The sequence below is a fragment of the Pan troglodytes genome, chromosome 10, assembly GCF_028858775.2.
Source record: "Pan troglodytes isolate AG18354 chromosome 10, NHGRI_mPanTro3-v2.0_pri, whole genome shotgun sequence".
Taxonomy (NCBI): Eukaryota; Metazoa; Chordata; class Mammalia; order Primates; family Hominidae; genus Pan; species Pan troglodytes.
This window is the reverse complement of record NC_072408.2, coordinates 53,462,036-53,476,754: the sequence shown is the minus strand read 5'-3', so window position 1 is coordinate 53,476,754 and position 14,719 is coordinate 53,462,036. Positions and strand designations below refer to the sequence as shown.

The window sequence follows — 14,719 nt, the reverse complement described above, 5'->3', positions numbered from 1 at the left end:
GTACTGAGGATGCAAACTCAGCAAGAATTTAATAGGTATATAGCAGGGTTTCTCAGTGTTGGCATTATTCACATTTTGGACTGAAGAGTTTTTTGGTGTGTAGTGTTGGGGGGCATGTCCTGGGCACTGTAGGAAATTAGCAGCATTCCTGGTCCCTACCCATCAATGGTACTCTCCTCCCCAGTTATGATAATCAAAAATACCTCTAGACAATGCCACATTGTCCTGGGGGTGGGTGGGCAAATTGCATATCCCTTGAAAACCAGTAGTTTCTATAATTAGAAGGGGATAACTGGCCATGAAATGTCTTACTTGGGAAATCTTTGGCATTTCTAAGTGTTTTTGAGAATGTGGTAGCTGTGTGGTGTATTGTTAATGGCAAAGAGAAATGGAAACTATATGACAGTATGTTTTTTACATTTTAGAATTTGTGCTTGCCTAAAATAAAATAACTTGCATTAGCCACCTGGTTCTGTTCCAAACTGAAAAAGGGTACATTCTAAATCATATTTCACTGATACTGTTTCATTTTGTTAGCTGACTTCAACAGTTAGGTAGTGATAGAAAAAGATAACCAAGAGTACAAATTTTTTTTCTTTATTTTTGAGACAGTCTCGCTCTGTTGCCCAGGCAGGAGTACAGTGGCGCGATCTGGGCTCACTGCAAGCTCCGCCTCCCAGGTTCACGCTGTTCTCCTGCCTCAGCCTCCCAAGAAGCTGGGGACTACAGGCACCTGCCACCACGCCCAGCTAATTTTTTTTTTTTTTTGTATTTTTAGTAGAGATGGGGTTTCCCCGTGTTAGCCAGGATGGTCTCCATCTCCTGACCTCGTGATCCGCCCGTCTCGGCCTCCCAAAGTGCTGGGATTACAGGCGTGAGCCACCGCACCCGGCCCCAAGAGTACAATTTAAAGGGTAGCTTATAAGCAGAGCTTTTGCCATTGTGCTTGTATATAGAGGATAGAGTATAATTAACTTATTTTATGTTTTTTTTTTTCAAAGGGACATGAGAGATGGCTTTAGAAGAAAAAGTTTCTACTCTTCCCATTATGCGAGAGAGCGGTCTCCTTATAAAAGAGACAATACTTTTTTCAGAGAATCACCTGTTGGCCGAAAGGATTCTCCACACAGCAGATCTGGTTCCAGTGTCAGTAGCAGAAGCTACTCTCCAGAAAGGAGCAAATCATACTCTTTCCATCAGTCTCAACATAGAAGTATGTATTTTAAGACTTTATTTTTTTCTCTCACAGTCTCCTCTGATGAGAATGTACTGAGTCAGATTTCCTTCTAGGTGTAAGAGATTTATTTTTTAAACTTTTTATTTGAAAAATTTCAAACTTACAGAAAAGATGGTAGAATAGTATAACAAACACCATACACACACATTTTTTTCAAACTATTTGAAGTGGCATTCTGCATGATACTTACCTTTAATTTCTTCAGCATGTAAAAGGTTTTTTTTTTTTTTTTTTTTTTTTTCTCTTCAGAGTCTCGCTCTGTCTCCCATGCTGGAGTGTAGTGGTACGATCTTGTTTCACTGCAGTCTCCGCCTCCCGGATTCAAGTGATTCTCCTGCCCCAGCATCCTGAGTAGCTGGGAATACAGGTGTGCGCCACCATGCCCGGCTAATTTTTGTGTTTTTAGTAGAGACAGGGTTTCACCATGTTGGTCAGGCTGGTCTCAAACTCCTGATCTCGTGATCCGCCCACCTCTGCCTCCCAAAGTGGTGGGATTACAGATGTGAGCCACTGCTCCTGGCCAGCCTTGTAAAATTTAGAGTGAAAACCTCTCTTACTCTTTTCCAACCCCCAATTTTATTTTATTTTTATTTTTATTTTATTTTATTTTTATGTTTAATTTGTCATGCCTGAACCTACATGACATTCTGTACAATCTTAGCATGTCATGCTGGCTGAGTTGCTTAGTATGTGTTTGAATAAATTAATGACACAACTACTTTTCTAGAGAAAGCATTCTTATCTTTCTAGACTCTGCAGCCTGCAGTAGAGCTCATTCACAAAACAGTTCCTTGTGCCTTCTATGTGCAAGGCACTGTGTTAGTATTATACAATGATGTCCCTGTCACTAGGGAACTAGAATATATATTTATATTTCTCACCAGCTAATACCAACTTTATCAATATGTTTATATATAACTTTGATACAATAATTGATATGTCATAAATGAGTTGACATGAGCATGTCAAGGTGAGAAAAATTAATTCACACTCTGAGGATGTAAGAACATGTCATAAAGGAGATGACATTGGGCTCAGCCTTATTTCAGATTTCTACAAGTAAAGAATTGTCTTCTAGTTAGAAGGAATTATGAGCCAAGGTGCAGAAATCAGAAAAGTCCAGGATATTTCCTTTTCAACGTCCTTCTCATTAACTGTCTTTTTTTCAAATAATAAGAATTTTAATTTAACAGCCTTTGCCTCTTACATGATGAAAGTGATGGAAAACCATTTGGAGTCATCAGATTGTCTTCCCTTGAAGCTGTTGCAAGATTCTTGAGTTTAGCAAACATTTATTGTCTACTCTTTGCAGAGATAGATAGAGTGGGGCTTCCCAAAAAACATATTTTTGGATACAGGTATATTAATGATGATGCAGGAGATAAGAAGGTTATTTTAAGGATTTAAAACAAACACAGGCTGGGCACAGCAGCTCATGCCTGTAATCCTTGCACTTTGGGAAGCCAAGGTAGAAAGATTACTCGAGCCCAGGAGTTTGAGACCAGCCTGGGCAAACATAGTGAGACCCCTGTCTCTCAAAAAAGAATTTAAAAATTAGCTGGGTATGGTGATGTATGCTTGTATTTTCAGCTACTCAGAAGGCTGAGGTAGGATTGCTTGAGCCCAGGAGGTTGAACCTGCAGTAAACTGTGATCACGCCACTGCACTCTAACCTGGGCAACAGAACGAGACTATGTCTCTAAAAATAAATAAATAAATAAATAAGTAAATAAATAAGCCACTTCCATATATATATCTGATTGTCCAAAATGTGCTTGGGACAGTTCTGGGTAACTGAAAGTTTTATTGTGGAGATTAATGTTAACAAGTATACAAGTATTTTTTCTTTTGCTTCTATATACCCCATCCCTACCACATAAAAAAAACCTTAAGAAGATAAACAATCTGTAAGCCAAGCTGGTCCAACCCCCGTCCTGCAGGCCGCGTGCAGCCCAGGATGGGTTTGGATGCAACCTGACACAAGTTTGTAAACTTTCTTAAAACATGAGGCTTTTTTGCGATTTTTTTAAAGCTTACCAGCTATTGTTACTGTTTGTGTCTTTTATGTGTGGCCCAAGATGATTCTTCTCCCAGCACACCCCAGGGAAGCCAAAAGATTGGACACCCCTACTCTAAGCACTAATGAATGCTCACATGCACAGACATATCCAAAATTAGCCAGATACCATCTAAGACCCTTAAAATTTTCTTTCTTTCTTTTTTTTTTTTGTCTGAGACGGAGTCTTGCTCTGTCACCCAGGCTGGAGTGCAGTGGTGTGATCTCAACTCACTGCAACCTCCACCTCCCAGGTCAAGCAATTTTCCTGCCTCAGTCTCCTGAGTAGTTGGGATTACAAGTGTGCACCACCACGCCCAGGTAATTTTATATTTTAGTAGAGACAGGGTTGCACCATGTTGGCCAAGCTGGTCTCGAGCTCCTGACTTCAAGTGATCCACCTGCCTCAGGCTCCCAAAGTGCTGGGATTACAGGCATGAGCCACTGTGCCCTGCCCTTACGACCTGTTTTTGGGATGTGTATGACTTAAATCCATATCCAATAATGATTTTCATTAAAGAAGAAGAAAGTATCTTTGGAAACTGATTATGAAAACTTTTTAACAAAGCATGAGTAAAAGAAGCTTGAGGTTCTTACTTGACAGCTTGTAATGAAGTTATTAAAGATAGTTATTAGTGAATTAGTCTTATTTTTATCCTCAAAAACAGAAATTTTGGGGGCGAGCATCTTCTCTCTGTTGACCTGCTTTGGGCCTCTTAATGGCCAAAACTCTAAGATCTTGAGATGAAATGTGGTTGAGCCGTAACGTGATGCTCCTGTCTTAGGATCTCCAATATCCTTCACTCATCCTTTGAGAGCTCATACCTTTAATATTTGGGGTAATTTAAAAATAAAGTTGGTAGACTAAAGTATGGGGTAAATTGAATGAAACAGAGCATATGACTTTGTTAATGCCTGCATCTAGCTATCTATCTATCTTTCTCTTTCTTTCTTTCTTTCTTTCTTTCTTTCTTTCTTTCTTTCTTTCTTTCTTTCTTGTTATTTAGCTTTGAAAGTAAAGTTCTTTGATCAAGAAAAAGTTTGTTCTGGGAAAACTCCATTTTCAAGTATTCCTTAACTACTTGGGCTGAACTATGAAAATTTTTTCTATTTTCCCTTCCTGTTTTCAGAATAGTTACATAAGATAATCTTGCAAAAAAGTGAATGGAGGTCATATTTTAAACAATAAATGGGAAAAGTAATTATTTTACCTATTTCAGATACCAGTTTTTGCTTTAAATGTCACAAATATTGCAGCACCTGGCTTTTTTTCAAAAGAGGACTGAGACACGGGGTTCTGCACTTATCAGTCACTTAAGCTGGGATAATTAGCCACGTGTTAAAATTAAGTTTTCTAGTATAAATTGAAATTTTGACAAAGACGTAAAATATTATTATAAGTATAAATAACAGGTTAAAATAATTATGCCCTCATTTAAAAAAATTAATTTTTTCCTTTTTGTTCATACTTTTAGATTAATTTTTCCTATTTTAATGATCATTATTGGTTTGGCTATAGTGATTTTACTACATTTTTAAATTCAACTGCTTATTTCCCATTTTGTGCTCACATACATACACACACACTTAATTAAATCTCTTCTAAGCCTTTTGAGTTAATCTTATGGAACTTTGAACTACTTCAAACTAATTATCCTTCTACATCCAACTTGTTTTCATCCTGTACTTTACTTGCAAGAATATTCTTACTATAACTTAGTTGGGCTGACCTGGATATGTAATATTATTTTTAGTTCCTTTTTGTTGTCCATGTTCACATGCTAGCAGTGCAGATTGTCCCAGTTAACCTCATTTCCTTTCTCCCTGTGTATTATGATACTTTCCTAGGTAAGATTTTTATTTATATTTACCTTGTATATTTTTCACTTGAAGTTTATTTTTATTATAATTAATCTAAATATCTCCACATTTGTCAATTCTAATACTTATTTTCTTTTTTTCCCTCTTTGAAATGATCCCATGTTTTCCTATCTTACCCTTTTGTCATTTGCCTTTTATTTAAGCTATAACATTAAAAGTGATGAAAAAAATCACTAAGTTCAGTCTCCCACACCCATTTTTTGTTAAACTGTTAGTATTTCTTGTGATAAATTTACTAAATCACAATCCAGTCCTTTTATGTAGCTCATTCTTTATAAAAGAATTAAAACCTTCTTCAGTAACATCTACTTAATACTAGTTATTCTTCTTAGAGCCATATATAAAGATATTTCTTCCTTTTATGTTGTAACCTGTTACATATTGGAGGAGTACTATCATATTCTTCATGGTTTTTTTTCCAGGTTTAAATATATTTGGTTTATTTCGCTGTTCCTTTTATTTGTCATGGTTTCCAGACCTTTTGCTTTCCTATTTTTCCTTCTGTTTCCTGTAATTTGTAACACCAGAAGTGAATTTTTATTTTAGCAACCACATTTCATTACTGGATTGTAGGCAACTGAAGCCTAAGCTATTTTCACATATAATACCATTAAACAAAATGCCTCTTAGGCTGTACTTTTTCAGGTGCAATTGTATGTGTGTAGTTAATGCATTGAAAAAAAAAAAACTAGAAATACTACATTTTATCTAATTAACTTTGGCTTATTCTGTTTTATAGAATTCTCAAAATCTCATTTAGTGATTCTGTATATTAGCACCTGATAAGAACAGCTTGTATTATCTGCAAATTAAGTATGCTGGATGTGTTTTGTATCAGTTGTTAATAATTTATGTTGAGGAGCATAAGGCCAACTGTGGAAACCTCTAGAGATCTGTTAACCTGAACCTTTTATCAGCATTGTTTGTTGCTATTCAACAATTATGATCCTTCATCTTTACTATTATCTTATTTTCATATCCACTTGAGAATCTCAAGGAAGACCCTGTCAGGTGTTTCTTGAAACTCTCAAGTTATAAAATATTTCTTCTATCAAAACAGTGACATAAAGATTATCTTGCTTTGTTGTTGTAAATCCCCGGTGGCTCCTAGAGATGAAACTACCTCTCTGTTAATTCATTCTAAACATTTGCTAGGGATTAATCCCAAATTTACCAGAGATGCTTACATATTTAGGTTCTGTGACATTTTGGTTGAATTTTAAAATACTTTTACTTTGCAAGATTTGCAAGTTTATTGTTTATTTTGTTTGTTTGGCCTTTGTTTTTTCTGTAGCTCTGACTTTGGGCCTAGCTTCCCTTATTTTTCTTATGTCAACAGCCATTATTAAGAATAGAAGGTATTTTTTAAAAAATACTATTAGTCATTAGTGTTTAATTCTTTCAAAAAATACATCTAAGAGAACTGAAAGTGTACAGTAATTAAAAGTACTGTTTTGAGACAAGTATATTTGGAAGATAGAGTCCATTTTTGAATGTCAATCTAATAGAAAAAGACATATGTCTTAAGAGCAGTTGGCTATGAATAAAATTTGAAGTCTCCATGAATTTTTTGATTATAGCTGAAATTCTTTTTTTAAAAAAACTATTCTAGACTTATTAGTAATGTAGCCGAAATTCTGATAAAATCTTGAAATTTAGTTCTGCTTTTAGGTGAAGGCTTTTCTATGCAGATTTGAAGAGGTAATAGGAATATAGAAATAAGGTTTTATCATCAGATTATGTATATTAGGCAACAGGAAGAGAGGATAAAGTCATTCTCTTAGCAACAAAATATCCTAGCATTTCTTGGTTTGAAGCCCACTATGCTGTGTTCAATACTTACATCTCTTAATCAACAAACATATATTGAACATAAATTGTTTGCCAAGCAAGACAGATTCAATCTCTGCCTTCTGAGTTTATGATCTAGTCAGAAAGACAAACAAGTAATTAAATAGGAATAAACATTTTAGGTGACATCTGAAGGGTTAGTAGAAGGTGAAGGATGCTAGTGGAGAAGGTTTATGGGGATGAGTTACATCATATGGAGTCCCTAAAGTATAATTTAATAGTTCCCTGAAACATTTTAGGCCATCACTTGATCTAGACTATTAATGCACTGTTGAATTAAATTCTATAACATATTCTTCTTGTTTGAGGATCCATTGTTTACTCACAAGAGAGCTTTGGCTATGAGTTTTCTAGCTAAATCCTAGGATTATAGCTATAGCCTTTCTGGCATCTTAATGATCAAGGTTCTAAAACAGAAATCAATTAATGCCATATGCATAGGCATTTTATTATATCCCTGTTTTAGGACTTAGTATATTCTGTCAGTAGCAAATGTTCATAATGTGTGCAGATGATGTTTTCCTTATATGTTTAAAAATGAGCTCACGTGGTTTTTAGCTGATGTGTTAAAGGAGAACTCTACTCAGAAGTGTGCTTCCAAGTATTCAGTCAGTTGGCCTTTGCTTTAACTTGTTGCAACTCTGACCTCCCCAAAAGTTGGATCTTGAGGGAAGCAGAGGTGATGCAATGCTTTCTCTGCCCCTCTACCTGTTTCTTTTCTCTCATTTTTTGGTGTCTTTAACATGAGAACATTTTTCTTGTGTCTCTCCATTTTCTAATTCATATGTTCTTGAGTAAATCAGTAGATCTCTGAGAAACATGTTCTTCCTAACCAGGAGTCCCAAATTCCCACATCTTCATCCATGATCCAGTAAAAAATTTTCTTATCATCTGTGTAGCCACATTTTCATGTATTTATATCTTAATTTCTCTTCATATCTTCAGCTGTTGAAGAAGAGATGAAAGTACTGTCTGTGTTGGTGAAGTTTGTTTCTTGATGAGACTTGCACTCAGATATACCTGCTTTGTCCCTGTTTGCCAAGCACTGCGCTAAGAATCTGATAGTTTGCAAGACATAGCCCCTAACTTTATCATCTCTTATGATTATGCTGTTTTTTTTCCCTGCAGTGTCCTTTTTTTCCTACCTGGGTTATCAGTGATGAATAGCACTTGATGTAGGATTGGATAAATTTGGTTAGATTTATCATTTCTTTTCGCAGGAAAACACAGCAGCAAGAAAGTGTATTTCTAAAAGATCCTGTTAGATTGCATTCAGCCATTGCATTCAAGGAGTCACCAAATACTTTGAAACTCTTGCAGAACTTCCTGAGTGTGTTGTGTAATGTTAAGCTGCTTCTCCAGCTTTTGATTTTACCTCAATAGGAAAAACATTATATGGAACCAGTATTTGAAATTCCTTTTTATTTCCTTTTTTTCCATTTATTCTTTCACTCATCAATATATAGACAGGGATTTTGATTTCTGTACTGCCACTTTCAGAATTTTTTTTCTGGTTTCTTTCCTCCGTCCTAATGTGGAACCCATTTTCTTTTGCAAGTCACAACAAAGGCAGGAATGTTTTCAACCTTTTTACCTTGCTCTCAAGCAGGGAGGTAGTGTCTGCTTACAAAGATCATATGTGAGATGAATTTGAGGTAATGGCTAAATAGCTAATGAGTAGCAAGCCTGTTAGTTAGAAGGTAGAACAATGAGTGAAAGAGGCAGATTTTAGAGACTTTTATATTCATTGTATTTGTTGGAGCCAAATAAAAATAGAAAAAAAGATTAAGGTTAGTAGCAACACTCACATTTAAGGAACAATAACCAACAAAAACGAAAGAGGAAGGGGTAGCTATGAAGATGTAAGGGCGCAAACGGAAGTACAAAGATACGAAAAACAAATAGCAAAATATTAAGAAAAACTTGTTTATAAATCATTAGAGTGCTATAGTAGAGGATAAGAAGAATGAGACCTTTTAGTTTTACACGAGCACATCAGTGGAAACTTTGGGATGAAGAGTTTTAAGTACAGTGGTGGTGTTTCTATTATCTCTTGTTGTGTTACAAAAAACAAAAACAAAACAAAAAAACAAACAAACCCCAAAACTTAGAGAATTAAAACAATAACTACTTACTTGTTCATGACTGCAATTTAGCTGGGTAGTTTTACTAGTCTATTAGAAGATTGTTAAATAGTCCAAGCCTACCTAAGACAGTACTAATGGGAATCTGTAATTATATGTGGTAATGCCTACAGCGTCTCTGAAGTTTGGAATCAAAATCAAACACATCCACAGCGGTGTGTTGGTAAACTGACTCTCCAAGGTTAAAAAGATAAGATTTGTAGCATTTGCTGATATCTGTGGAGTGTAGATTCTCATCATAGTTCAGCTACCAACATGGAGTAACTGAACACAAAGTTTCAAAGGGATGCATGCAATTCACTCTCAGGAGCTAATATGAATTGGCCTAAGGCTCCAGTAGCTTTCTCTGAAATATCACCATTATCTCTTGATTCAAGAAAGAATTTGAGGCAGCTTAATGAAATAAACACTTAATAAAATAGGATTAAATAAGTGGAGGAGGAATTTTATGTAAAAGGAAAATAAGAATAGGAAAGTAAAAGTAAGAATAAAGTTGGTAGTACATGAAATAAATGCCCATTATAAGGCTCTGAACAGTTGCTATAGGTGAACTAAGGGTTTGGCCAAAACAAAGCTAGAAGAATCAAGAATAAAGTTAGTAGTGCATGAAATGATTGTCCATCATGAGGCTCTGAGCAATTGCTGTAGGTGAACTAAGGGTTTGGCTGGTCGTGGTGGCTCACGCCTGTAATCCCAGCACTTTGGGAGACTGAGGCGGGTGGATCACGAGGTTAGGAGTTCAAGACCAGGCTGGCCAAGATGGTGAAACCTCGTCTCTACTAAAAAATACAAAAAAAAATTAGCCAGGTGTGGTGGCAGGTGCCTGTAATCTTAGCTACTTGGGAGGCTGAGCCAGGAGAATTGCTTGAACCCGGGGGGCGGAGGTTGCACTGAACTGAGATCACGCCACTGCACTCCAGCCTGGGCAACAGAGTGAGACTGTGTCTCAAAAAAAAAAAAAAAAAAAAAAAAAAGCAAGAATCAAGAATAGTGTTGACAGTGTACCTCACATAAAAACAAATCACCTTATCAGGAGAAACAAAACTTGCTGGATGCCAGAGAAAGATCAGTGAATAATGAGAAAAGGATACTGCGTCCTCAACATTATTGCAAAAGTAAGATGGCAATATTTTCATGATGTTTCTTGAAACATTTTAAGGCAAGATGCTGATAGTGCCAAAACAATTCAGAAAAAATGTTATTTTCTCAGAAAAAAAAAAAAAAAGTAAAATTGGCAACTTGGGATCTGTAGTAGAAGGATTTGAAGTCATTGTTATGGAGTTTGTATCTTACTGGAAAAATACCTGGGAGCCCTGACTACTAGTATATTTAGGCTGTTTAGAAAGATGATTCCATCCATATCATTAAGAGTTTGCAGACAAGGAAGCTAACAAAATATATCAAGATTCTAAGTGTGGGATAATTAGGGGCTCAACCAGTGTCCTTTTTTAACTGGTAGGGGTGATCCATCTTTCATTTTTGACTGTGTATGCAGGTGTACTCCTTTCTCAGGCCTTCCAGTGTCAGCTTTATGGATGGAGAGAATTCGACTAGGTACTTTCAGTGATGAATAAGATGTGATCTTTGTCTTCAACTTTCAATGTCTTGTCTTTCTATGAACCTTTTCTCATTCCTTTCTGCCCTTGTTATCCTTGACTGGTCTTATCCTGACAGTTCCCCTTGGCTTCTTGCCTTAAATGGAGATTTTTTTCTCCCATTATTTATTCCCCTTCACTGGTGATTGCTCAGGCAGCCCAACTTGAAAGTAGGGTAGGAAAAAGTTTAGGGTCACCAGAAAATGCTCAGAAGCCCCTGTTCTCATCACTCCTACTTCTGAGTTCTTCTCTTGTTCCTCTTGGGCACAGAGGTGCTGCTGTTAATTCCTCCCTGCCCACCTTTCCATAGAGTCCGTGCGTCCTGGTGCCTCCTACAAACGGCAGAATGAAGGAAATCCTGAAAGAGGTGAGTTTTGAGCTAGACTCTGATTTGGGATTGTGAAGGGGTGGGAGACTTGAACTGATAGCGGTTATGGAAATGGGGAAAGTGTATAACTGCTCCATTAGTCTATTGTGAGAACCAGAGTTAACAGTAGACCTAGGTACTAGGATTTGGGGGGCATTTGTGGGCTGGTACCTGGGCTAGCCATTCCTGGATGGGAATAGCCACTCCGTAGGAGGCTGAGATCTGTAGAATAGACAGGCCATTGGAAGATAGGACCTGACAACAATAGGATCAAGTGATTTCTGTTTACTCTTTTGTGTTCTTTCTTTTGCCATTTGTATCATTGTTTTCTTTATCCTTTGCTGCTTGCTTTCTGCTCCCATTGTTGCAACAGGGATATATGAATATACGTGGGTATATGATAAACCTCCTGCACCACCCTTCAGTGTTCCTTTGCTTTTGCACATGAAATTGGTTGATAACGACTTAAATTAGCCTTTGGGCAGCTAAAATCAGGAAAGGTCTAAGACTATACTGCGGGATGATATGTTTGTAAAGGAAACACTAAGCAAAAGATCAACAGCTGCTTGTGACAGGTTTTTTTCCCCTCTGTGTCTAGCTGATAAGTGCTAAAGAATTGAGCCTGTAATTATGCCTTTAATAAGCATAATGTGCTATGCTGATTGGTCCAGTGCCTTGTCGCCTTTGAAGGGATTGCTTATCTGAATAGGATTGGGAGGTCATTGCATCTTAGGTATAGAAAAGTGAGGTTCATCTTTTTATCTGATTTTCGAGTGCCTACCCTTTTCTTGAAGGACTTGAGCTAAGTAGGCCACAGATATTTGGAAATGAATAAGCTATAGCACTTGTTCTTCTGGGAGCTTTTGGTGTAATGGGATACACTGACACTATCACACTACGATGTGAAATTTGCCACATGCAATGGAAATACAATAAGGAATGACTTAAGTATATCATGTTCTTGGCCATTTGGGATACAGTAGTGGTGCTTTTGAGTTTTAAGGTCTACAAGAACTTTTAAAGTTGCTTAGGGTGAAAGCCTCTTGTAGTACCACAAGTTAAAAGACTCTAGGGCTGTATCGTTCTAAAGCTGTTGGAGCTTAAAAACTGGAATACTCAGCCTAGGGCAGGAGTCCTCAACCTCTGCACAATTGACATGTAAGGCCAGTTAATTCTTTGTTGTTGGGGTGTCCCCCATAGCAGGACATTTGCCAGCATCCCTGTTTTCTACTAAATATATGCCAGTAGCCCTCTCCCACTTGTGACAGTCAAAAATATCTGCACATACTACCAAATGTCTGTGGAGGGGAGGTGCAAAATTGTCCTCAGTTAAGAACCACTGGGCTAGAGAAAGTGTTTTGGGTCTGTAGGACATTAGAAAGGTGTTATTCACCACTTTCCTAGGTGGTTGGAAGTCTTTGAGCCTCCAGGACCTTATTTATCTATCTTGGCTGTGGCAGGAAGAGCTTAAGAGGCTTTTTGACTGAAGCTGGCTTTGCCTCAGTTTCAAAGTCGTTTTATCTCTGCTTTTGCTCTTGACTGCTTTGCTGTTAATCCACTGTCCAGTCTCGACCAGCTTCTGTGTGACTCCAAATTTTATGCCACTTTCTCTTCTCATGTTATTAATTTTGTTAGTTTTTCTAGCAACAAAGCGCAGAGGATTATATATTTGGCACATATAGACAATTTAATGAAATGTTTTTCTGTAACAGCTCACTGTTATTAATTTTTAAGAGTATATTTAACTAAACCTATCTTTTAGGGAGTTATTGAACCTGCTAAAGTACTATTGTTTAAATGTATTTTCTGGCTCAAGTTTCTATAAAAAATAATATACATACAGCACTATGTGAATAAAGTGACTAAAGGTAAAGATTAGTGACTTTATCTCATACAGGTTTATTTTTAACCATTTGACAAATATTTGGGCATTCATTAATGCCAGGCACTGATTAGTGCTCTGAATTATAGCTTTCTAACTTTATGTTTAAAACTGTCTAAACATTTCAGGAATATCTGCTAAAGTTCCTATGTAGATCCTCTTGAGCTACCCCTTGATTAACTAGTTCTCCTCGGTATCTATATAATAACTACCTTTGTATTTTTATTGTGATATATCAAAAATTAGCATTTAGGAGCATGGAAGAAGTAGCATTCATGGTTTTAAAATATGTTTTGCCTTTCTTGAAGTCTCTGTGGCTCCATGTTTACTTACTAGCAGTGCTGTGGCCTAGACTGGCTTCTATGATATCCTTTGGTTCCAGGTTATTTCAGATTGTTGATGGTGCTTAGCTTCTGAGAGGTAGTTTTAGATATTAACCTATTTAATGTAATAATGTAATGAAAAGTTTTAGTACTAAAATAAGTGTATGACCCCCTCATTAATTCCATTACAAAATTACTTTATCAAAAACAAATTAGCTAGAAAAAAAATTACATCTTATGTTTTCTTATATAGATAAAGAGAGGCCTGTCCAGTCTTTGAAAACATCAAGAGATACTTCACCCTCAAGTGGTTCAGCAGTTTCTTCATCAAAGGTTTGTTATATTTCTAAAATCAGTTTAAAGAAGAATTACAAATTGAGATGGACTGACTAGTACAGATGCTTTTATTCTTTACTGTTATGCCAAGGGAGCTAATTTGCTGCATTTAAAAACTTAAATTTTTGGCTAGGTGTGGTGGCTCATGCCTGTAATCCCAGGACTTTGAGAGACTGAGATTGTAGGGAAAAGAAAGAGAGATCAGACTATTACTGTGTCTTTGTAGAAAGGGAAGATATAAGAAACTCCATTTTGACCTGTACCCTGAACAATTGCTTTGCCCTGAGATGCTGTTGATCTGTAACTTTGCCCCAACCTTGAGCTCACAAAAACATGTGTTGTATGGAATCAAGGTTTAAGGGATCTAGGGCTGTGCAAGATGTGCCTTGTTAACAAAATATTTACAAGCAGTATGCTTGGTAAAAGTCATCGCCATTCTCTAGTCTCGATAAACCAGGGGCACAATGCACTGCGGAAAGCCGCAGGGACCCCTGCCCTGGAAAGCCAGGTATTGTCCAAGGTTTCTCCCCATGTGACAGTCTGAAATATGGCCTTGTGGGATGAGAAGGATCTGACCATCCCCCAGCCCAACACCTGTAAAGGGTCTGTGCTGAGGTGGATTATTAAAAGAGGAAAGCCTCTTGCAGTTGAGATAGTGGAAGGCCACTGTCTCCTGCCTGCCCCTGGGAACTGAATGTCTTGGTATAAAACCCGATTGTACATTTGTTCAGTTCTGAGATAGGAGAAAAACCACCCTATGGCGGGAGGCGAGACATGTTGGCGGCAATGCTGCTTTGTCATTCTTTACTCCACTGAGATGTTTGGGCAGAGAGAAACATAAATCTGGCCTACTTGCACATCCAGGCATAGTACCTCCCCTTGAACTTAATTGTGACACAGATTCCTTTGCTCACATGTTTTCTTGCTGACCTTCTCCCTATTATCACCCTGCTCTCCTACTGCATTCCTCTTGCTGAGATAGTGAAAATAATAATAAAAACTGAGGGAACTCAGAGACCGGTGCTGGTGCAGGTCCTTATTATGGTG

At 37.2% G+C, this 14,719-nt stretch overlaps 1 protein-coding gene across 36 annotated transcripts in view; it reads left to right on the top strand.

Annotated features, from left to right (window-relative positions):
- PPHLN1 (periphilin 1) overlaps positions 1–14,719 on the top strand; it is a 120,841-nt gene that overhangs the window by 46,304 nt on the left and 59,818 nt on the right. For 20 of the 36 annotated variants that reach the window (XR_010148043.1, XR_010148045.1, XR_010148044.1 and 17 more), the window contains 3 exons: positions 1,002–1,213; positions 11,075–11,131; positions 13,590–13,669. Coding sequence is in view for 33 of the 36 variants with exons in the window: in XM_063785754.1 (XP_063641824.1) it covers positions 1,002–1,213; positions 11,075–11,131; positions 13,590–13,669 (349 nt within the window). In the remaining 3 variants the exon portion in view is untranslated. The remainder of the gene's footprint in view (positions 1–1,001; positions 1,214–11,074; positions 11,132–13,589; positions 13,670–14,719) is intronic. The other 16 variants (XM_063785757.1, XM_063785756.1, XM_063785763.1 and 13 more) reach the window with 1 other exon arrangement.